The sequence below is a fragment of the Ambystoma mexicanum genome, chromosome 7q (assembly GCF_040938575.1).
Source record: "Ambystoma mexicanum isolate Mex_15411 chromosome 7q, UKY_AmexF1_1, whole genome shotgun sequence".
NCBI classification, from domain to species: Eukaryota; Metazoa; Chordata; class Amphibia; order Caudata; family Ambystomatidae; genus Ambystoma; species Ambystoma mexicanum.
In genome coordinates, this window is record NC_090941.1 from 118,632,463 (window position 1) to 118,657,445 (window position 24,983).

Sequence of the window (24,983 nt, forward strand, 5' to 3'; positions counted from 1 at the left end):
CTTCCTAAGGTGCCTTCCGCATTCCATCTGAACGAGGAAATTGTGCTGCCCATGTTTTTTGCTGAGCCTAAAGACGAGGCACAGAGAGGTCTGCACTGCCTTGACGTCAGGTGTGCACTGAAATTCTACCCGGACAGGAAAAAGAGCTTCCGCAAGTCGGACGCTCTATTCATCATTTTTGGAGGCTCAAGAACGGGGAATCGGGCATCCAAGGCCTCCATAGCCCAGTGGATGGTCTCGGCCATCAGAGAAGCCTATGAGGGACAGCATAAACCACCTCTGGCCAACATTCATGCCCATGCGGTCAGAGCCAAGGCAACTGCCATCGCCTTCCAGCGGCATGTCCCCTGGCAAGGCATAAGCACGGCGGCCACATGGGTCACTCCTACGGCTTTCTGCAAGCACTATTGTTTGGATGCGGACTCTAGATCAGACGTGGCTTTCGGACAGGTGGTTCTTAGGAACCTGTTTGCTTAAGGAGGGTCTCCTCTCCACTCTGGGGCTACATTCAGTTGTAATCGCCCATGCAGTATGGAGGAAAGGGGACGGGATGTAAGAGTAATTATAAGTTACTCACCGTAGTGACTAACATACTCTTAGTCCCCTTTCCTCCACACGTCCCACCAACCTCCCCCCCTGATAAAACTGGTGTCATTAAGCAATGTTAAATCTATTGTCGAAGCGTCTATGGGGACTGAGGTGTGGCACCGGAGGGTGGAGTCAGGACACCGCATGCTCCCAGGGCCGCACCCCCGGGCGCCTCTAAATTTAAAGGGGATGGTTTTTTCTGGTGAAAAAGGTTGTGTCTCCCGTCCCTCGCGAGGGACGCCCCATGCAGTATGGGGCAAAGGGGCCAAAGGCCTCAGAGTATGTTAGTCACTACGGTAATTTTTAATTTATAGGTGGTGCACAACATGCGGAAATGCAGATCGTTTTGGCGTTGTACGGATGCCTCATTGTCATCTGTAGGACACCTATCTTTTGCTTAATTGCGGTCATTCCTACGAGGAGTATTCGCTGCGGAGTCATAACGGCATTTCAACAAAAAAAAATACCACATAAACACTCAGCAACAATTTTAATATTGTTTACTTGCACACATTCATACACACCATTAGGAAAGGGAAGGGGTAGCAGAAGTGGATACTTATTGTGGGGAATTGGGGATTTGCACAGGTTGGTCGTGAGTGGAGGAAGGGATTGAGGTATCGCCGTATCGTCTCCCATCACAGGGATTTTGAGGGGGATGTCGGGCTGTGACATGGGGAACGGATTCATGTGCAGGTCTGCCAGTGCGGTTTTATTTTGTCCATAATATAACCTTTTACGCAATCTTTTAAGGCGGCACAATTTTTCTCCAATTCTTCTATTTTGTCTTCCAGGCTATCAATTTTGCTATTTAGAGTTTTTCTTTTCCTATGCCCGTATGCTGTTGTGGAAGAGGTGCCGCTTGTGCTGCTTTGCTTTCCTTTCCAATATGTTCTCTTACAGAAAAGAAAATGTGTTAGGTGTACATGAAGCAACATATACTACATAAATTACGTTTCACGCTATTGTGAATACCAATGGGGGTAGTATCATAAGTCATTGCGTCATGAGGGAAATTTTCTTCCAGCCACTGTAAGGTGCTGGCCATTGCTACGTACAAAAAAAGTTCTGCTTCTGTACTATTGTATACTGCACAATTATCAGACAAATGTAGTGCGCTTGTTACGTTGCAGTGAAGTTCTGGTCTTAGTACTTTGCCGTCCTTTCTCTGGCTGTTCATCCTTTGTTCCCATGCACAGTAGCAGTGAGGTAAGATTGTTGAAGGGAGACGCCACTTCTGTCATTGGTGTATTCCGTTACGGTGTAGTCCCTATGACTTTGTGCTGTTTGCTTCATAAGTACACAGTTTGCAGCCCTACTCTCTTACCTTGCAATTCATGTACATGCTGCTGCTTGCATATGTTCCTTGTGTTTGCTGAATGTTACCACTATGTAAGAGAGTCCCTGCCTTTTTTGAGCAGGTTGGATGCCACCTGATGTCTGCGACCGCGCATTAACATGGTGCCCACAGGTTCAGTATGTTGTACAGTACATCTTCAAAAAGTAAGGGTATCCTCCTAAAAACCTATGCAATTTACTGAAAAAAAGTTTCTGAAGGAACTTTATGATTAAGATGCACTAGTAAAAACCTATGAAATTCACTGACAAAAAACATTGTTAAAGGGACGTTCTGGTTAAGTTGCACTAGTAAAAACCTATGCAATTCGCTCACACAAAACATTGTTATAGGGACGTTATGGGTAAATTGCAGTAAAATGAAGCTATGAAGTTCACTGACAAAAAACGTTAAAGGAACAATGTTTCAGTGCCCTAAGAAAAACCTATCAAATTCAGTGCAACAAGTACTTAAAAGGAACATTACTTACTTCGCACTAATAACATCCTATCCCTATTATGGTTACAAGTAAAACAAAAAACAGAAATTCACCACTTATGGTAACCTAAGCAACCATAACTCGCCCCACCACTGTACACAGCTAAAACTAAGACCCATGACATCAAACATGACATCACAAACGTCATTGATAACATTTCAGTTTTTTTTGGTTTTACTTGTAACCATAATATGGATAGGTTGTTTTTCGTGCAAAGTAAGTGTAATGTTCCTTTCAAGTACTTGTTGCACTGAATTTGATCAGTTTTTCTTAGGGCAACTGAAACATATTGTTCCTTTTAACATTTTTTGTCAGTGAACGTAATAGCTTTTTAATAACACTCCTTTAACACGGGCATGTTCTTACTCTTGATAATGACTTGAAGCCTATCTTGGGCTGTCGATCTACACTGACGTATAAACGTGTACCTTCCTTAAGGGATAAACCTGTGTCCAGTTTTTTACCTCCAGGGGGCAAGATTCATTGTTCCAGCACCTGGCTTCCGGCTTCACATATGGGATTTACCAAATGCATGAAGTGTAAAGCTTGTGCACATGCTATTGCAAAGAAATCCTTTGTGCATCCTATCACGCAAACCAAGCAAATGATATGTAATTCTATCAATTGTGATACTACCTTCGTTGTTTATGTACTCTCTTGCCCTTGTTTGCGCTGGTATGTCGGAAGTACCACATGTAAATTGAAATTGAGAATTCTGCAAAATGTAAGAGCTATTAAGAACTCTGACCCGACAAACCCCATGGCAAAACATTTTAAATCTGAACATCATAATGATGTGAAAATGCTAACATTCTTTGCTGTGGCACACATACCTCCTCATCCAAGGGGAGGTGATCGTACTTTGAAGCTGAAACAACTTGAAACCAGATTTATTCTGGATCTTGACACTAAATATCCCAGGGGTCACAATGTAGACGAGGAGTTGTATACTTTCTTGGGTACTTAATTATTTGTTTCAGTTAATGTGTTGCCTTTCCTGCCATCTTTGCATTGTTTTCCTTTACTGAGGTCTCTTGTCTTTCCAGTGGAACACTTGTTTGACTTTATAATTCCAGGTTCACTTCTTTTGTTTTCATGTAGGTATTGATTGACTAACCTTTTACATTTTTGTATGTTTCCACATATCTTTACCTGCCTGTTTTAGCCGATTATTCTGCAATGCAGGGGGAGCGTTACACTAATTATATTGACCTCACTCTGGTGGTTTATATGCAGTCCTTTTGCATATCTGTTCTTCCCTTCTCTCCTTGGATTTGTGTATTTTGCTTCATTTGTTTATCATGTTTGTCCAGCCGTTAATTTAATTTTATGTGGTTAATTTAATTTTATGTGGTCATGTGGCATATAGCTTCTGGCATTGTGTGCCTTATACATTCTGGCCTGTCATCATTGCTCATGCACTTGCACTTTATGGTCTTGCTGCTACTTTTGCACTTTGCACAGAGAACCATATGTATGCACTTGCACTTTAAATACATCCTCATTCCATGAGGATGGATAGACACAATGTTGTCTTGCTGCTCATTTTGCTCTTTTGCACTGAACAACCGACATTTTACGGTCTTGCTGCTATTCTTGCATTTAGCACATAATATCATGCCTTATGCATTGTCACGCTGTCTGATATACAGTGTTGGCATAGTCCTATTCACTGACCATTTTTGTAACACAATTTTGGCTGGTTTCTTTTTATTCCGTTCATACTTGATTGATGGGAACAATATGACTTACTCACTCATTTCATGAGGCTGATTGGACAATTGTGGTTGGGTCACTTGGTATGTATATGCTCAGTTGTATATCATATGATCGATATGGCTGTTTGATTATTAATGCATTTTTTATTCTTAGTGCAGGCATTGTGTAACGCCATGTGGGGAAATTATTGCTTGCTATATTATGGTGGTTTTGCCCATTTATTACTGGCTGCCTTGCTACCATAATTTCCGTGCACTGTGTGCATATATTTAGCATTTCCCTCGCATTATTATCTTTATGAGGGATTGACTTTGTATTGGTACTATGAGGTTCCATATATTGTTTTATTTCACCCAGGTTTGGTCTATTTATAACTTGGAGAGATTTTATCTATGCACTGTGCATTTATTTCTCTGACCTTGCCTGCTATTTTACTCCTTTCAAATATGGCCGCTTTTGTTTCCTCATGATGTTTTAACTAGTTGATGTCATTGACACTGTTAAGGGACTGCAATTTTGAAGTGTATTTACTTTTGTTGAACTCACTCCCCCTCACGTGATCAAGCGCTCAATGTAGCGCGAAATGCGTTGTCTGCAGGCTGCTACACCTTGGCGTCCTGCTGTTGTTTTGTTTCTATGTGCTGTTTATGTATTGTGCATTGTTTTTGCATGATGCATTTTTTAAACTTTTTGCAAACATTAAAGACACTAGTAATTCTATACTGTCTGGTGTGTTTTGTCCAACCTTTTTTGAACATGACATTAGTGCATGTGCCTGTGGGAGTGCGGTTTGCCTTTTCCTCCTTTTTTTGAATATATATATATATATATATATATATATATATGACAGTAGTTGTGTGGTCATGCTTACCTAGAATGTTCAACTGCCTAGAATTTTCAATTGCTTAGAGTGTAGTTTAAAGCCCTAATAAATAGTTGTATATTTATATACTTTTCTGTCTACCTGGATTTATTGAAGGGCTCTGTGTGCATCACATTGTAGACCCAGACCACTTTTGTACCCCTCCTGAGTTAAAGATTTACTGCTAGTCTACACTACCTTGACTGGGTTTGGCTACATTTCAGTGCCTTTTCTAATCATCATAATAGGTTGGCCTCTCAGAATCCACCCTCAGGGTTGATTCTGAAAATCCATCTTAACACTATCCATGCAAACATTGTCTGCTATCGCCTTCTTGTATTTTTGTAGGTAAACTCTTGGATCATCAGAAAAGAGTAAGCATCTATGCTGGCACGCTAGATTAAGTGTAGTTTCATGGAGCAAACAAACGGTTTGGTTTTTATCTACTGAGTGCGGGGAAGTTATTTTTGCTTTGTATTCCTTGTTGTGATAAGTATTTGTTAATGTTTCCCCACTCGTGTTTCAAGTTTGCATATTTTTTAATGAGTACCAATGTGCCGTGGTCCTCATTTAATAATAGACCCATCCTTGAAGCTCGAATGGGGAAACATCTAACCCATACTTTAATGCTCTTGTTGTATGTTGCATTATTTGTGTATTGTTGTTGTCTTAGACCCAGCAAATAATGTATGGTTTTGTTTAAAAGGAGTGCCCCAACACGCCTGGTAGTCTCAATACTCAGTGTAATATTCTGTCTGACCTGTTCAGTGACACATTTGTTTTGGTGCATCTCAAACGTTGACAACTTAGTGATTGTTCTGTTTCGCGCCTTGAAACACTTGTGTATAGTCACGCTATAAATGCCATATCATATCATATATCACTCATGCCTTGTTGGCGGTTAGTGTGCTTTACCCCCTGGAACTTATATTTAGCCTTCCCTTGTAACTCCGAGCACTGGACTGTTTCTGTTGACCAAGTTCACTTGCATGTGTTAGTCTGCGTGGACTGAGAATACATTTTCCATGACAGGAATTTGCTTATGAGGAATAATATAGATTTTAGTAACTTTCCAACTATTTGGAGGTAAACAATTGACAATGTTAAACAGAGTATATAACTAGAGGGAAATATTTTAATATATTATAGCCAAGAGTAGAAATTAAGGGGTTGCACCTCATAAGATATGTCAGCTTGATTTTAATTGCCCTTTCCCTCTTAGGACCTGCGCATTACACTTTATCTGAAATACATTTGTCATTGTATTGCTCACAAATGAAAACGCTTCAAACATTTTCTTTAAAAAGGTGAAAGTGCTCTCCATACTCCCAGTTAATGTCAAAGATAATAGTCCTAATTTCTGGTAATGGATGAGCAAAATGGTGTATTACTGTTGGCATTGCAAGATAAACAGCAAGCATCCCTAGCATTAACCCAATTTCAACCCAATAACCTGCCAACCCTCTGGAGGATCGACTCTGACATTGAAAGGCATTTACACAGCCTTCTGGTCAACTATTCCCACCTTTCCTAAATCAATTGGGTGCTTTGTCTCTGGGGATTGGTCCCTCATTTCTGTTCATGTCCATGGGGGTGTCACCAGACTTATCAATTCTGGGTAAACCCTAGTGATGTCCTTCCAGGTACTACTCCTGTGATTGCCGCTTTAGCCCGCGAGATCCATTGGCATTGAGCCGATGTCCTTGCCCTAGTATTCTCAGGTTGCATGAATGACCAAAATTGGCACTTTCAGGTCATCTTCACATTCTGATGATGGCAACCAGCACTACCTGGTGGCAGTGTAAATGGGGAAAAAAATAGCCGAAGTCCAGTAAGATTAAAGGAAAAAATAATACACTAAGGTGTTAGGGGACCTTTCATAGGTCCCACTTGGGGGTCAGACCTTAGTAAACTATCCCAATCGTTTGCCGATCCCTCAACTCGTAGTATCAGTCTGTACTACTCAGGAACCTTGGTAGAGTGGCAGAGCAGTCATGCTTATCTTAAGAGGAAGATGTGAGCTGTAGGTAAGTACACTGAACCTAGTTAGTAATGCACATCAAAGAAAACGTACACATACATTTATATTAAAGGGGTAGTTCACTCAAATGTTATGCTTTAAAAATGTTGGCCATATTAAAAAAGATATATTGGCATTATTTTAAATAAAGTTCCTATGTAAAATATGCTTCAAAATGAAGTTCTGATTTTCAAAGACTTCGAGGCCACCATTTTGTCAGCATAAAGAGTTTCAGCTATTTGTGTTAATGCTGTGCTCTCGCGGCAACAATCAAGCAAAAAAAACCTTCTGGGAGCTTTTGCTTATTGCTGCCAGACAGCACAGCAGCCCAATGTCTTAAAAAATAAATAAATTCAAAGACAAAAAAGGACCCTCGCAGCGTGGGTGCTGCCAAGGGAGTTGATGGCATGGTAAGAGCCAAGTTTTCCTTTTTGTACTGAAATTAAGTTCTCACGCAGATCTTTGCTGTTTATCACCAGAATCCTCTAATTGTCAGTGGGTCACTGCTAATCTCCAGAGGGTGGTTCATGTCTTAGATGCCTATCGGATGTTTACCTTAGGATGTCTGAGGATGCCGCCAACCACTTTCTACACCCTGGGACTATTTCCTTCTGTGCTGCTACCTTCTTTTGTTCGTCATGCCTCCTGAGAGCTGTTTTCACAGGTTCGCTCGTCTTCCTTGCCGGATTTTCCACTCCTGGCATGAAGTGTCAATGCTGTGGGGAAGAGCCCTTGTTCTTTTTCTGGTTCGGTGGAATCATTGTTGGCCCAGGATTCAAATCTCTGACAGCCGAAACCTGAAAAGCGCAGCGTTTTACTCACTGGGTTCATTTGGTTTGCTGGAGCATTTTTTGCTGAATCCACCAACGTAAGGATGGGTCGTTGGTAGAGATTCCTTGGCGGTGAGTCTTTAGCACATTTCCCAAAGGCTTCTTTTGGGGTGGTCTTGTTCTGCTAATTCCTCTGGAGCCAGAGTCTATCTTCCAACCACTGAAACACTTCTTTGGGGGTCTGCTCATCGCAGAATGCACACCTGTGGTGTAGATCTGTTACCTTCATTAATGTGTTTAGCCCTTTAACTTTTCCCATTCATTCCAATAGAACTGAGAATGTACACTGGAACTCTCCTAAAATGGACTCCTGGGTACTTATCTGCCCCTTGGCATTTGTTTCTGCATCCCCTAGGGTTATAGCGAGCTTTGCACAGTTTCATAATTTTTGCTCTTAGCTGTGGCTTTTTTGATTTCATGTTTGAAGTCATACCCTGCATTTCTGTCATAGTGAATCTACATTCAACACTGTGAATATTTCCGGTAGCAATGTGTATAATTTTCCCTGAACTATTTTTAAGAAGGGTAACTGTTGCTACAATGTTTTGATTCTTCGAAGCCTTTGTGTCTGGTTTACAAATGTTTAATTCTCTCTACGGCTATAATGTATTATTATGTGTGTCTTTGTATTGATTCTTTTCTAATGACCTGGGAGGTGTCTAAACGATTTTGGAAGAAGGTAATAGATCCAATGGATTCTTAGCCTTTTTTGCCTGTTGGCACAATTGTTTCCTTATTTCTCTCATCTCCTTCCATGTGTTAGGTGCTGACCACCGGGTCTAGGCCCTTCCACATATGAAAAGGTTGGGTTATGTTTTTGGGACACTGTAAATTCCCCCAAACTAGTTGTCGCCCATTTGGGTCGCCCATTTGAAACATCCTACAGAAATGTATGGATACTTTCAACTGTCCTTCCTCTGCTAAAATAGCAATGCATGTTTTATTCAAAACAATGAATAGTTCTTTCAGCACAAAAATTCTCCTTGCTTTCCAAAGTCCACACTCTGTAGAAAAGTGATAAATGAGCACCAGCAGTAGCAATTCTAAATGCCTGATTGTTCATTGCTTTAGCACATTATCTAAATTGTATACCAACGTACTTCAGGATTTAACCATTTCTGTCCCTAAGCATGCTGCTTGCATCTCAATGCAAACTTTAAAACAAATCTGTTTTATGTTAAAGCACCTGTGGCGTAGAACCCCGGTTGGTGTTTCAGTTAACATGCATAAACTTCTTTTCTGAAAACTCCAGTTTAAGATTCTTTCAATTTAGGATCAATGCGCCTGCATTTTAGAATCTGTATTTACATAGAACTCTCCAGAAGTGGAAGACTGAATATTGACAACATGTGAATATATGAAAGATACCTACTTGTTGATCAGGTTTTACCATTACACATATACTGGTGCACATTTGTAATATTTGATGAGCATTTTGCAAATTTTTAATAGTATTTTATTCATTTGGTACAGGTGTGAAATGTCCCTGAAATCTCTGCCTTTAACAGTGCGTGGACTTGTGGCTTCTCCATCAAAGTGGATAAATATAATATTTTTTGCTCAGTTGTTTCTCTTCAGTGACACCAAAAATGTCAGCCCAGGTTAGGCTTTACTATTCTTTAAAAAAAAAGGGTTTGTAGATTTAAGTTGACTCCATTTGTAAGATTTCTATGTGGAAAATATTTTGTCCAAAAATGTTGCACTGATTTGGGTATTGGTTTAGATAGTCTACATTCTTCAAGATCTTGGAATACCTTTTTTGTAATAAAGGAATGGATTGATGCACTGCTTAATTTTTGAAGATGCCTCTTTGGTTGTGTTTGGAGGTTGGATGTGCAGGGGCTGACCTGGAGTTTAGGAAAAATATTATGCAGCAGAATTCCTTCGTGGGATTTTTGGGACCCCCTGAACATTTCTTTTTAATTGTGAAATTAGTTCATTTCATTAAAACTTTAAGCACACATTTTACATTTTGTCCCTCTTTGGTTTTTAGGGTTTCTGGCTTATCTACGAAAGTCCCCCATCCGTGGCAACCCTTTTGTGGTATGTGTCCCATGATTTTGGCTCAAGTGGGATGTTATCACCCTGCATTGATTTTGGTGGTTAGGCAGGTGTCAACTGTGATTTAGTTTTGGCTTCACCAGGAGTCCAGCTGATATAACCGTATTAGTAGCCCAATGTAATTCTTCGGTAGCCATTGAGATACTAACATATCTTTTTTTAAGTTCTATAGTGTCATTTTATTTTGGGCCTTTGCTTTGTTTGGGAACAACCACAAGATAGGCCAAAATTGACTGTTGAGCAAACGGGGCTCACTGAGTCCAACCCTTCACCCTCTGTAGAGTTATGGACAGGTTTAGATTGGTCACTGGCCCAACACAGGTCAATATGCTTACTGTGTGGGTGGACTGGCAGGGTCTTTGGTAATTTTTAAGGCCATTCTGTTTGGCTGGTTGCCAGAATCTTTGAGTGCCCTTCTGTTTGATTGTAGGGCTGACTTAGGCCAGCCCAAGAGTGGATGAGTATATTTAAATGCAATATCCGGACACCTTCTGAATTCTACTGGATTTCTTCTGGAAGTCTGCAGGTTTACTTAAATGATGGAAGCTTTTAACACATAGGTGTTGCAATTTTAGGACCAGGTTTGCCCATACTGGCCTGATCCCCTGTGTCCTTACCCTTATTTCTGTTTTTCAGATTTGGCTGCTGAAAGTAGGTCCTTGCTTGTGCTCTTACTCACCCCTCATCTTCACTGGATGGGCATGGCATTCATTGCTGGGATAGTTTCTGGGCTGTTTTACCTCGTCTTCCGGATTATCCTACTGTTTGTGCAACTGGGAACAGGAAGCAGTAGTCATCCAGTAGTTTGGTGGGACACCTCTATCGCACTGCTATTTGTCTGGGCTGTCCTAGGCCCCCTTTACCGTGGATTTCTTTGTGGGATAGTTGTCTTCTGGCTAGCTGTCTTCTGCTTTTTGCCTTTGAGCCATTCAGATCTGCTAGGTTGAGTTGCTCCATCTTCCCGGGGGTCTTCCTAGCAGTTCTCACTTCTTGCTGTTGGGTCACCCTCCTGGTATGGCCAATTGTTATTTTTTTGGGTCATATTAGACTTCATTAGTACAGAAGTTCTTGCGTGACCAGGTCCTGTAACTCAACCTACAAGTGTAGATTTTTACTGGGTTGTTGCGCTGTTCCTGAGCTGTGCTTTCACTGCTGCCGTGAATACTTACCTCTGGGTCTTAGACTGGTTTGTTATTCTCCGTTTTCATTGGAAGTGGATGACTTCAACTCTACTTTTACTGTGTTTTGCCATAGACTTAGAATGGCCTGAATCTTGCTTTGCTTCTCTTCTTGGGGCTTCTTGTCTTCCCGGGTCTTCTAGTCTTGAACCTGGAACAGGAGCTGTTGAAGAGGGTCTTCTCTGGTGTCCCCTTGAGTTATTTGCTGTCTTCTCCACACCTGTGGGGTAGAAATCGGACTTGCCTGTTTTTTCCCCACGACCACAGTTCTATCCACAGACTTTGTCCAATTATAGCTCCGGGGTATCGCTGTATTCCTTGGGAAAAATATACTTAAACGACTTGTAAAAGTGCTTAGCTAAACATTGCAATGTCCTATACCCCCCCCCTCACCGCACCCCTCTCTCCCATGGTTTTGTAAAAAAAAAAGACTTAGCATGCTCTGTTACATTGTTTATCTATTTTCTAGGAGTGTTATGAAACCTTGTGTGTCCAGTTCTGTGAGAATAATGTAAACCTAACATTTGTGGGCCCTCTTGTCTAAGATGTTTAAGTATTAACCCCTCTTCCCCTCTGTGCTATATGAATGTATGGTGTGCATTTGCAATGTTTATACTACTATGTGCTAGAGGTATAGGAATTATTGTGACTTTTTTCAGTGTGGCATTTGGGATTCTCGTTATGACTGAATTAATGTATTTTCTTATTGTCTCGTGACCCTGGTTTGCCCCATCCCTTAGCATATATGTATAGTGCCCACTAACATAGTGGTCTTACATTTTAGTGTTAGGAATGGGTTGGGTCTTCACTGACGGTTACTGTTTTTATACATACTGTGTTTTTATTTGCTGTTTTGTTTAACCTATGTACTTACAGAATCCAATTGTTTTTCTGTGTGATTTTATTAAGTGTATATGTTTCAGTATACTAGTTTATATATCAGTGTGGCATGTTCTTAGGGGTACTTGTGGGGGTATAACTACTTCACTACCAGCCTACCTCCCTCCCTCCCCTGAGTTAAGGCAGCATGCTTTGCCACAGCTACTGTTAGAGATCTGGTCTACCTTTATTTGGAACCCTATTTTGCCATTAGGTTAGATGGTTTTGTACTCCTCCCTAGAAGGCTGTGGAATAATCTGCATAACGAAAGGGTTCCAAGAAAGGTCAATCGTCCAATTTGTTCCCGTCTTTTGATTTGTGATTTATTCTGGTTGAGGGTCTTGGCATGGAGACAAGTTGGTCAATTGTGCTTCCTTTCGTTGGTGTTTGTGGAGATTAGACGAGATGAGGTGCCACACAGTTAACTCTTTACTTCACTTGTGTACCAATGCTTAAGGTGGGGTGTTAACCAGCGAACAAACAAATGGCAGATATTGAATATTGTTAGAAGGTACCTTAAATTGTTGTTTAGACCTTTGCCTCTCTGTTCGGAAGGTGTAGAATAGAAATCGGGTCCATATCAATGAAAATGCTGATTTTGTTTGGTGCTTTGATTTAACTTTTTTGTTCTTTTACATGTCTGTTTTACAAGGTCTTTGAACATTAATTACAGTGAAATTGTACATAGTCTGCAAGGAATGTTGTGGAGTTTGCATTATAAATATGAGTTCATGTTTGTTTCCTGCCTTTTGTGTTTTTTCTATAGGGCATTGCACAGATAAATTTGGCAGACTATGAAGGTTCTGGGGAGATCTCTCTTCAGTGGTATCCTGTGCAAATATTTTCCACTGCAGAGCCCTGCAGGGCAAACGAAAGTAATAAATGTGAAGCACAGACACCGGATTCTGAGGGGAATCTTGCTGCAGTGAAAACGGTACAGCCAATATTTTGAGTTTCATGACATTGGAAAGGATTGCATTGTAAATGTACCACTATGAAGTTAGTCAACCCGCTCCATTACCTAATTTTAACTAATTACCGGAACGGATGTTCACTTTCTGCTTTACATCTTTGTGACTAATATTAATATACCAATGTTCCATGGCCTTTCATCCATACTATAGTGCTGTCCATTCTTGAAAGTAAATGGTGGCAAAGCGCTCCACACACTTTTTAAAGAATCAACGAAGCTAGGTGTCATGTTTGGTCTGTCCCATTTGCCAATGCCTCACTCTCTGTTTTAATGGCAGTCCTTTCCTCTGTGCATATGGGGCTGCCTACACTTTAGCTTGACTCCAGAATATGATGCTCCTGTGCAGTTCAATCTTTAGATTCTGATGCATACAATGTATCTTGGATGTTCAGGATTTGAGGATTTGTGTCCCTTTAAATCTGTTCTCTCACTAGCAGTGGCAGACAGGCTTTTTTGGATGGCTTGCTCTGTCTCCTTTTCAGGACTTTTCCACAGGCACTCCTTTCTGGAGACATGCTCCCGGAACATGGGCAAGTTCTGAACTCCAGGAGAAGGGTCATAGTGCACAATTATTCACCAGTCTTCAGTCTTCACAAGTATTAGGCATGAGTAAACTTATACTGGTGTCAAAACAAAGGTCCTGCGTTATTGCAGAATACCAGTAGTCGTACAGTGCTTCTCTCATGATGTAAGCCACCAACTAGACCTATAACCGAAGTATAGCTGAGGAAATGTCAGCCGTGGAGATGAGACCTATTTTTTTTTATATTTCATTGTTTCATAAGGCACCTTCGAGGGGATTGGGTCCTCCGGCGTATTCCATATCTATGACAGGTAATGTCCACAGCTGTGCTGCTTCGGAAAATCTTTGGCGTCTGCGTCCTGCGTCGATGATGTCGATGCGCCGTCCCCGAGGACCTCCTCCGGCAGCTGACGTCACCCGATGTGATAAGTAGGACGCACGACGCCCATAGCCTCAGTTCCGTTTTTTCTGCGAACGTGTTCGCTTCGTGAATCTCGGTACGCCTCGACTTGTTGGAGTTTGCTGTTTCAATTCTCGGTTCATTGAACCTGTCCGGTTTGTTGTGTAGACCTGTTCGTGGCGATGTCTTTCACGTCTTCAACCCCGCATCCGGGCTTCAAGAACTGCAGGGACTGTGGGTCCAAGATGTCAGTCACGGACTCGCACGACGCCTGCCTCTGGTGCCTCGGGGAGGCCCACGATACGGACGACTGTGTCGACTGCCAGTCGCTCACGGCAAAGGCCTTGCGGGAATGCAAGAAGAAGCCGTCGGTAGGCCGGTTGTCTAAGCCCAGGAAGTCGAGGTCTGCGGGGCTTTCGACGGATGACTCGAGGGGCGACTCTCCGCGTCATCGTCGGAAGTCCAGTGGGTCTCCTTCCAGGAGTCGGTCTCTCCACTCCTCCGCCTCTTTGAGGCATTCCAGGAAGCGCCGGCATAGGTCGCCTTGCCCGTCCTCTTCCGAGGACTCCGCCCGTCGGCGAGTCGCTTATCCCTCCATGCAAGCGACACCGGAGGAATGGGCTTCCTTCGGGAAGCAGATGCTAGCGATTCTGGAATCGCAGGGCACCGGTCTGTCCGTGCCTCCGAGTGGGGTCGGTCGGCACCGGTCGAGAGACGCCGCTCGTACGCCTTCGGGCTCGAGTGGTCGGCACTGCTCGCGGGAGAGGTCCCGCTCGGACAAGGGTAGCCGTTCTCACCATGCCCCTGCCAGGTCCCGGTCCTCGACGCGCTCGAGACTGTGTGATCCTGTGCCGTCGTTGAAGAAGACGTCGACGCCTGTGGCGCCGAGGTCGTCGACGATTTCTCTCGAGGCTCCGCCTCCCAGGGGGTCATCGACGCCGTCGGCGCCTAGGTTGTCGAGAGACACGCTTGGAGCTCCGGCTTCGAGGACTGTCGACGCTGGCGGCGCTGCAGCTGACATCAACGCCGATTCACTCGATGTCGATGCCTTTTCTGTCGATGCCGGGGCCAACTCGTTCGGCGCCCTCGACGCCTTTTCTGTCGACGCCGGCGCCGACTCGTTCGGCGCCCTCGACGCCTTTCGAGGCAGTGGTGTCGGAGGGGCCCCATGGCACGGGGTTTGCCCCTAGAAAGGCTATGGCTAAGGTCCGGCACTGCTTTGGTCCACAGAGGTCTTCCTCTCCCCGCCTGGAGTACATTTCAGAGGGTGATGAAGGCTCTGATGGTGGCCTGGTTCCGGGTTCGGTTCCAGATGACCTTATCTCGGGCCATAGTCAGTTTGATGACCTGCGGCAGTCACTGCATGATGCCAGTGGACTGGACACCTCTCCGGAGGTGGAATTTTGTAGGCCGGAGCCTGGTTCTCATGCCGATTCTTCATATCGGCGCCTTATGTCTCGGGTTACCGAGTACTTGGGTTGGTCAGCTCCCCCAGGGGAGTTCGTTCAGGATGATCTCACAGACATCCTTGATCTCGGTCCACCCACTGACCTGGTTTTGCCTTTTCATATGGCTCTGCAGAGAAGGGTGGCGGCGGCTTGGACTGCTCCGGAGAGTCTCCCGGCAGTGGGCAAGTCTTTGTCGCAAAAATACCGTCCAGCCAGTAGCGACCCCTGCTACTTGTCTAGGCACCCCACCCCGGAGAGTTTGGTGGTGCAGGCGGCTACGGCTCCGGCAAAGCAGGCATTGTATCCTACCATCCCCGCGGATAGGGACGACAAACGTTTTGACGGCTGGGCGAAGAAAGGGTTTTCTTCGGGGGGGGTATGGTGCTTCAGGTGGCCAACTCCATATGTGCCTTGTCTCGTTTCACACACACTCTGTGGAACTGTGTTGCATTAGCGGCTGATCATATTCCCGAAGGGGACGAATGGGATGGTTTCCTTGCTATGGTTCAGGATGGCAAGGATGCTATGTGTGAGGCCGTTCAGTCGGGTTTGGACTTGGCGGATTGTGTCAGCCGGTCCATGGCGGCGAGCACCGTAATGTGCAGGTTTGCGTGGTTGCGGAAGTCTGGGTTCGCTCCTGATGTGCAGTCCCAGCTCCTCAACATGCCTTTTGACGGTGAACACCTTTTTGGCAGCAAGGCTGACGAGAGCCTTGAGAGGTTGCAGACCTCCAAAGCTGCATCAAAGTCGTTGGGCGCTGCAGTTCGCCAACCTCCGCCTTTCGTCCTAGGGGACAGCAATGGAGGGGAGGTTCCTTTCGCTTTTACTCGTCCTTCAGTAAAGCGAGGGGAGCTAGCAGTCAAAGAGGCCATCGTAGGAGTGCCAGAGGTGGAAACAAAGGTACTCGAGGTGCCAAGGCTGCTCGGGCAGTTGCCTCTTTGCCCTAAGGCAACGCCGCAGCCGCTTCCACTCAGTCATGAGGTCAGGTCCCATGGTTCGCCGGTTGGGGGAAGGCTAGCGCAGCATCTTGTAAAGTGGCAAGCCATTACTTCGGATGTGTGGGTTCTGGAGATCATAACCCACGGCTACTGTCTTCCTTTTCGGCAGAGGCCTCACGACAATTCACCAGGGAACCTCTCTTTGAGGAGTCCGGATTCGCTCCTTGCGCAGGAAATTCAAGCCCTGCTGGAGAAAGGCGCCATAGAACTGGTGCCTGTAGCGGAGAGGAACAAGGGATGGTATTCCCCTTCTATTTTGATTTCGAAGACAGACGGGGGATTGAGACCCATCATGGACTTGCGCGGTTTGAACAAGCTCCTCCGGAAGGACAAGTTCAAGATGGTAACTCTTTCTCAAGTCCTCCAGGCCCTTCAACTTCAGGACTGGTTGGTGTCTCTCGACCTCAAGGATGCTTACTTCCATGTGCCGATCCATCCCAAGCACAAGAAGTACCTGAGGTTCGCGGTTGGCGACTCGCACTTTCAGTTTCGGTTCCTCCGCCCCAAAGGGTTTTCACCAAGCTCATGGTGGTGGTGGCAGCGAATCTCTGGAAAGGGGGGATTCACGTCTACCCCTACATGGACGATTGGTTGATCAGGGGGAGCTCTCCCGAGCAAGTCCTGGATCATCTATCCGTCACCTGCCACTCCCTTCACAGGCTGGGCTTCTCCCTCAATTTAAAGAAGTCCCATTTGACACCAACGCAGCGGCTCCAGTACATCGGAGCAGTGCTCGACACGTCCCTGGGGCAGTGTTTTCCTCCTCAGGTGAGGGCTCTTCACATTCAGCAGATGGTGCATAAGTTTCAGCTTGCCCAGAATCTCCCAGCCTCCGAATTCTTGAGACTGCTCGGCCTCATGGCATCCTGCATTCTTCTGGTGTCAGAGGCTCGTCCGCGGATGAGATCTTTGCAGTGGGCACTCAAGCTCCAGTGGTCTCAGTCCTCCGGCAGGGTGTCGGACCCTGTTCAGGTGCCGCCCTCGGTAGCCCGGGACCTTCTGTGGTGGTCCGTCGAGGGCAATCTGATGAAGGGGGCCCCATTTTGGCTGCCCTGGCCGGAGGTGACGATCGTGACGGACGCATCCCTCACGGGATGGGGAGCTCATGCCAACGAGTTGACAGTCAGCGGTCGTTGGTCTCCGTCGGAGTCCAGACTCCATATCAATCTGTTGGAGCGGAGGGCCGCCAGGCTAGCCCTGAAGGCTTTTCTGCCGACTGTGTGCGGAAAGAGTGTCCTGATTCTAACGGACAACACAGTGGCCATGAACTACCTCAACAAAAAGGGGGGGCAGGGTCACTTCCGCTGTGCAGGGAGGCGATGCAGCTAGAGTTCTGGGCCATCCAGCAGGAAGTTTCGATCTCGGCGGTTCATCTGGCCGGAGACGACAACGAGACGGCGGACGCTCTGAGCAGGTAGAGCACGATCTCTCACGAGTGGGAGCTGGCTCAAGAGATTCTCCTGGAGATCTTCGCCCTTTGGGGGACCCCTCAAGTGGATCTCTTCGCCTCCAGTGTCAACCGGAAGTGCGAAAGGTTTTGCTCACGGGAATTTCCTCCAAAAGGAGCCTTAGGAGACACGTTCGTGGTGGAGCGGTCGTTCCCACTGCTGTACGCGTTTCCTCCAGTCCCCGTCATCCCGCAAGTGCTGCGGAGGTTACGGAGGTTTGGTTCCCGGATGATCCTCATTGCCCCGGTGTGGGCCCGGAGGACGTGGTACCCGGACCTTCTAGACTTGTCCATCTGCCCTCCACGTCGTCTTCCCTACCGCGACGATCTGCTCTCACGGGAGGGGGGTCAGGTTCTCCATCCAGAAGTCAGATCCCTCAATCTTCACGCTTGGCTTCTGAAAGGTTGAGGTATAAGGATTGGGACCTCCCTGAAGACGTGATGGAGGTGTTGCTCTCGACCAGGCGGCCATTAGAGAAAGTTCTGCGACTGGTGCAGAGTTCAGAATGTGGATCCTTTTGAATGCGACATTCCCATGGTTCTGTCTTTTTTGCTTTCTTTGGCCCACAGGGGCTTGCAAGTGGGGTCCATTAAAGGTTACCTGGCGGCGCTGTCCATATTTAAACGCTCGTCTGAAGAGTGTTCCTATTTTAAAATTCCTTTAATTTCGCAGTTTCTGAAAGGGCTCACTAATGTGTTCCCTCCGTCACCTTTTCTGGTGCCAGGTTGGGATTTGAACCTTGTTCTTAAGTTTCTTATGGGTGCTCTGTTTGAGCCTTTACATTCTTGCCCTTTGAGGCTGTTAACTCTGAAAACTGTGTTTTTGGTTGCGGTTACTTCCGCTTGCAGAGTGAGTGAGTTACAGGCACTTTCAGTTAAGCCACCCTTCACTGTGTTTCACAAGGACATGGTTGTCCTTAAGAGTTCGTCCTCCTTTTCTTCCGAAGGTGGTTTCGGAATTTCATTTGAGCCAGAAGGTTGTTCTTCCGCCGTTCTATCCTCCTCCACATCCTGGTAAGGAAGAGGAGAGTTTCCATAGGCTTGATCCTCGGAGAGCGTTGAGCTTTTATATTTCGCGCATGTCCCGGGTCAGAGTGGACGATCAACTTTTCATTGGTTACGCTGGAAAGCGTTTTGGACAAGCTGTGACAAAACAGACTTTGTCTTGCTGGATTATTTTAGCTATCTTCGAGTGTTACCGCTTGGCGGGTAAGGACCCTCCGGCTGGCTTGTGGGCCCATTCTACCAGAGGAGTGGCTGCGTCTACTGCCCTGCAGAGGGGAGTTCCTATTCATCACATCTGTGATGCAGCCACCTGGGCTTCAGTACATACTTTTGTTCGTCACTCTTCCCTTGATTCCATCAGAGGGCAAGATCTAGCCTTTGGCAAGGCAGTTCTCTATTCCGCAATTTGATTGGGCATGCTAAATTTGTATTCTAAATTCTTTTCCACCTCCTTGCTTGGTACTGCTTTGGGAGTCTGTCATAGATATGGAATACGTCGGAGGACCCAATCCCCTCGAAGAACAAGTTACTTTCTTACCTGGTAACGTTCTTTCGATGGGATGGTCCGATGACGTGTTCCATATCACTCCCTCCCTGCCTTCCCCGCTGCAGAATTTCTTTTGCGATTGCAGCTTGCATTCCGCAAGGCCTTGTGTGTCTGACTGGCAGAAAACTGGTGGCACACGTTCTGGGAAAAAACTATAACTGAGGCTATGGGCGTCGTGCGTCCTACTTATCACATCGGGTGCCGTCGGAGGAGGTCCTCGGGGACGGCGCATCGACGTCATCGACCCAAGACGCAGACGCCAAAGGTTTTCCGAAGCAGCACAGCTGTGGACATTACCTGTCATAGATATGGAATACATCGTCGGACCATCCCATCGAAAGAACGTTACCAGGTAAGAAAGTAACTTGTTCTTCTTGCATCCAAAATACTTAAAAGCGCACAAAATAGAGCAGCGAAGATCAGGATAGAAGTGCAGAAACCTAATAGTGGTCGAGAGTGAGGTGGAGAATTTGAAAGAGCAATATTTCCGTGTCTAAAAGCCATTGCAGCAGACCTTTGGGTATACAGCCTTCTGCTTTCTACACTATTCTTCCTTCTCCTCTATCCGTCTGAGCAAATCAATCGTCTTTCTGCTTCAGTTAAATACTCTCCTATTAGGCAAGACATTCCAAATGGTTGCTATTAAGCAGCTCTTACGCAGCTCTATACTCCCGACAGAGGGGAATTGGCCTACCAGCTTGATTGATCCCGTACCTATCCATCCTGATTTTGCAGCCTCAGTGTGTAGTTTGTGGCTGGAGTCTGCTTGTAGCAATACTGCTCCCTTTTGGCCCTTAAATGCTCCTCTGATACTCTCCATTGTCATGGTGCCGGGAGCAGGTTTCTTGCAATGAGTTGGATTCAGATGACCCTCTAACTTGGCGTCCTGTTGGAGAGAGCAGCCAGTACAAAGGGCAGCCTTGACCGTTATCAAACTTTTTGCTGCCCGTTGTAATTTGTGCTGCTGGAAAATGCTTTCTGCTCCTTATGATTATTCAAGCCTTAAAGGACATATGCATCTAGTTTACTTTTGCTCCTGCCCTTATGCTTCCAAGAGTCTTGAGCCTCTATTATTTTTGTTAAGAGGATTTTGTTATTTCTTGGGCACAGACAGTGTTAGGGAGAATTCTCAGAAATATGCTAATTCCCTTATACCTCAGAGACCCCTAGCTCTTTTTGCTGGACTCTGACAAACTCCATAGGCGGCATCTTTGCATTGTGACGCACAACACCTTCAGTGGAGTGGCACAGGGAAGTCTCGTAGATTTCCCAAAGGTTTAAATACCTTCTCTTGGTGAAACTACTGGTTCCAAGAGCAGTTAAGTGAAATTGACTTTACATATTTTTTGTAACTTTCTAGACCCAGCACACACTATCTTATAATAGGGGGCTGGAAGGATTACTTAGTATCCTTTTTGTCTAGTTTCTCGTGTAACATTTTTATATTACCCATTCTACAATTAATGGCTGGTGGCAGTGGTTTACTTTTTCCTACCATTATGTGTTTTTATTACCGCAGGCTTCAATTGCAGCTGCAGTAAGACACCCAAGGGTGCCCATTTTGTCAAAATGGCCCCTGTCTTCTTTTCTCTTCATTTCTTGTTGCAAAGGCCCTTCTTGTGATTTACTCTGCGCACCAAACCAGGTTTGGTCCTTTTGTTTGGTCTTTGGTGGGATTCACTGGTGAAGCCCACCTCTGGCTCCAGCATGCCTGGCAGTGGCAGGAAGAGAGGGAGGTGCCCGAAACTCCCTGTGCTTAATCCCCTTGGTTACATGAATGCACCCAAAGGTGACTGGCTGTCCTTGGAGGGATATCCACCCTGCTGTGTGAGTGACAGCTAGGCTGCAAATGAATGGGAGAAACCTGCATAAAAGGCGAGGCTTTTTGCTTGGAAGGCAGAGTCGACCACTGGACGAAGGAATCCGAAGAACTTGAAAGAAACGCTTGCTGCAACTCCTGGACCGTTGGTTTGCCCAGTGAAGCCCTGCTGCAGTGCTGAAACTCCGAATTTGCCTCGACTAGAGAAGCCCTGCAACGGACGACTTCTCCCCTTCAGTTGGTGGGATCAATCAACCCCAAAATGAACTTGTCTGGACATCCTCTCGGAGCTGGCTGTACTTCCATTGCTGCTGCAGGAACCGAATTGCCAGGGAGAGGAACACCAGATCGAGTGTATCGCTTTTGAGTCGGATCCGAGCTCCAGGAAGATCATCCGGACTCCCATGAAGCAGGACTGACCAAGCCTGAGCCACCTCAACAGAGTGCTGGACCCCAGATGTGAGGAAAGTCCATTAAGGTATCCGAGAACCGCGGTGGTGCTGTTTGCGAGAGCTGCGAGGAGCTGAAACTGCAAAGTGCCACTGATCTGAAGTTTGCCCATTGCTGCCGCTGACCTTCCATTCATAGTGCAGGAGTCCCCAGACGTCCTCCATCTTGTCCCCACGACTGAGGCCCAGGAACATAGGATCTGCAGACCTACACAGGAACAGAAGCCAGCTGGAAGCAGTTTTTCTTCTAACCAAAGGTACTGTAAAATTAAGAGGACTTGCCTATTGTCGTGTAGCCTTGCTAGTTCGAAGTTGAGACTTGTCTTGGTTGCTTTGCAGAGTTGCTTGCAGCTTTGCCCCTCACAAGCCTCCCTGCTTGTGGCCCTACAGTGATTTCATTTGTATACAAAAACTTCTCAAACATTGTGCAAGACTTTTTTCCTACCTGCAAGAAGTGCTTCAGCTCACCTAGACTTTTGCTCAACTAACATTGGTTGTTGTGGATCCCTGAAAAGACTCTTCTTAACTCTGACTTTGTTCTTTGCCTTTCCCACAGGAAAAGGTTAATTTACTTTGCATTGGAGGGTTCTAAAAGTACTTACCTGCTTAGGAATATTTGTTAATCATTGTTCTACCTCCTCAACTTCTTCCTTTGACACTATCATCAGTATTGCTCTAAATGTACCAGTGATATATTAATGTCCAGAGTGTCCTGGATATTTGTCACCTCAGGGTGTAGGAAGAATCTGTGTGCCACCCCAAATGGGTATTTGCTGATTTAGAGAAGCTAAGAGTGTGTATGTTGAAGTATATTTTTGTGTTACATATCTATTACTCCCTTCTAAAGAAGGCTTATTGAATTGTCTATTTAATAAATTAATTATTGTTTAATCTAGAAACCGTGAGTGTTAGTGTTTATTTGGATACTTGTCACTGTGAATCTGTGTGTGATAACCCTACATCTCACATTGACCCCTCTTGAGATCAGCTTGGCTGCTCAGTCACTCTACCAACTGGTGTATTACATGCTTATACCAAAGGTTGGGTTAACTATTGCCAACAGGACAAGGTTGGTGCAGTCTCCCACAGGGTACTGCATTCAATCTTGCCTAACATTAGGCGACCTCAACCTGGGCCTCAATGACCCCTCTGACACACACACGACAAAAGCGTAGCCATGTCTTCCGATCACGCTGGCTTCCTTCAGTGAATCACTGACCCCACCCACATTCATGGCAGCACCAATCCTTAATTGGATTGCTGATCTCAACTGCAACATCTCCTGCCCAACCATTTCGACCTGCCCTGCTTCTGCCACCCAATGAAACCTAAAGGCCTAGTCCACTACACCAAGAACCTAAGGACCACCTCCCACCATTCCTCTCTGACCTCAAGAACTCAACCAACAGAACAACCAACCCTGTGGCCCTAGTCGATCTCTACACCACGATTGCTCAAGCAGTGGACCTACTCGCCCCGCTCAAACAGCGTAAAGTGAAACGTGCGCTAAAGAAAAACTCATGAATCACTGCTGAACTCCCTGCTTCTTGCTCTCAGAAACGTGCTGCAGAAACGACTTGGAGGAAAAACCTGTCCTGATTTAACAAAGACCATTTCACTTCTCTCGCCAACGAGTACAAAAAGACCATATACACTGCCAAAGCCAACTGCTATAGCAAAAGAATAGAAAGCGCCAAATCGAATTCTCTTCACAATCTTACGCATACTCTAGTCTCCAGTCACCCGTCCCACTGCCCTCCCAGTAGATGACGACTGGTACACCTAGGTGCCAGAAGCCGTTACAGGAAAAATCCTCACACTCCAGAAAGAAATCTGCAACAAGCCATCCAAGCCAACCCACCACCCTCCTCTCACCCTGTGGCACAACACTGCCCATCACCCATGCTAATTGGCTTTCACCCTGTCTCAGAACTGGAAGTAGCCAACATAATCAAAAGGATCAATGCTGTCTTCTCCACAAAAACAATTCCAGCATCCCCGAAAGAAGCATGGATCCTCTCGCTACTAAAAAAATAAAAAAACTCCCTCGACCCCTCCATCCCTGCCCACTACCGTCCCATCATGAAAGTGTCCTTCTTCCTAAAGATCCTAGACTGTGCAGCACACATCCAGGTACAATAATACCTTGAAGCTTACCACATCCTAGGCACCCGTCAATCAGGCTTCCGCACAAGGCATGGCACTGAATCTGCCCTGCTCAGGGCTGGACTGGGAACCAAAAGTGGCCCTGGAAATGTTTTTCAAAGTGGCCCCATATTATCATAGACTGGTCGATTTGTAAGACATTCTTTATTTAACCCACTCAAAAGAGGACCACTGGAAAGTCTTGAGTTCCCTGTAGGCCAGTCCACCACTGGTAGTGGGCACTGACTCCCAAAGTATAAATGCTCAAACCTGACGTGGAAGCTTGCGTGAGCATACAACTGTCCATGTGATGTGTGTCAAACAGCAACTGAGTGTGCGTACAAGGGAGTGCACTGCGTACCCGTTTACAATTTCCAGTGCGTGCGTGTGTCTGTAGAGCTGCGCATGTGTGCGCACGGAACTGCTAGTGTCTGGACACGAAACAGCAAGTGACCATATGCGTGTGCACAAAACTCATGTATGTGGAGTGTGCCTAGTGGATAGCAAGTGTCCACGCGGTACTCCCTGGGACTGCCAGTCCTCCGATAGTTAATACTGTGGTTGAGGTATAGGGGTTCCCCTGGCGTTTGGTGGTGGGGGGAAGGCTTACTCTGGAGGTGATTGATGGGGAGGGGGGGTAGCGGCAGGATTTGCCCGCTTCAGGGGGTACTGGGGTAAGGCCTGAGGCTGCAGGGGGTGTTAGACCACAAGGTTTTTTCCGTGGGGAGGTAAGTGATACGGCGCGGAAGGTACTCGGCGGTATAGATGCGGGTTGCTATTTAAGGGGGCCATTTGGATATGAGTTGAGTCCGCAGGCTGTCTTTGGGGGCGAGCATTGGGGATAGAGGTGGGCATCGGTGGTTAAAGGAGGCTCTTGGAATGAGTGGTGAGGTAAGAGTGGTGTCCGTGCGGCTACGGGGGACACTCACCACTTGAGAAGGGTATTATTGGGGTCACGATTGGGGATGGATGAGGGCACGTGTGTTAAGAGTTGCTCCTGGAAAGTGAGGCAGTGAGGGCGGTGTGTGCAGGCCGGGTATTTATATCTGGCCATCATGAGTGCCACTCTCCTCTTGAGGTGGGCTCTGAGGTCACGATGGATGCTGAGGGTGGGTGGGGGTGGTCACTCGTATAGGCTTGCTTTTGACAGGGTGGGACTGGACTACGGGGTACTCTGAAGATTTCCCAGTGGGCCTCTGCACCCTAGGCCTCTTTTGTATTTAAGGGCTTGCTTAAAATGTGTAATATGGGGCCCCT

At 45.9% G+C, this 24,983-nt stretch overlaps 1 protein-coding gene across 1 annotated transcript in view; it reads left to right on the forward strand.

Moving 5' to 3' along the window:
- WWC3 (WWC family member 3) overlaps positions 1–24,983 on the forward strand; it is a gene marked incomplete at its 5' end in the record, with an annotated part of 1,141,234 nt that overhangs the window by 1,020,030 nt on the left and 96,221 nt on the right. Inside the window, one exon of the mRNA XM_069639076.1 lies at positions 12,739–12,906. Coding sequence (XP_069495177.1) covers positions 12,739–12,906 — 168 coding nt within the window. The remainder of the gene's footprint in view (positions 1–12,738; positions 12,907–24,983) is intronic.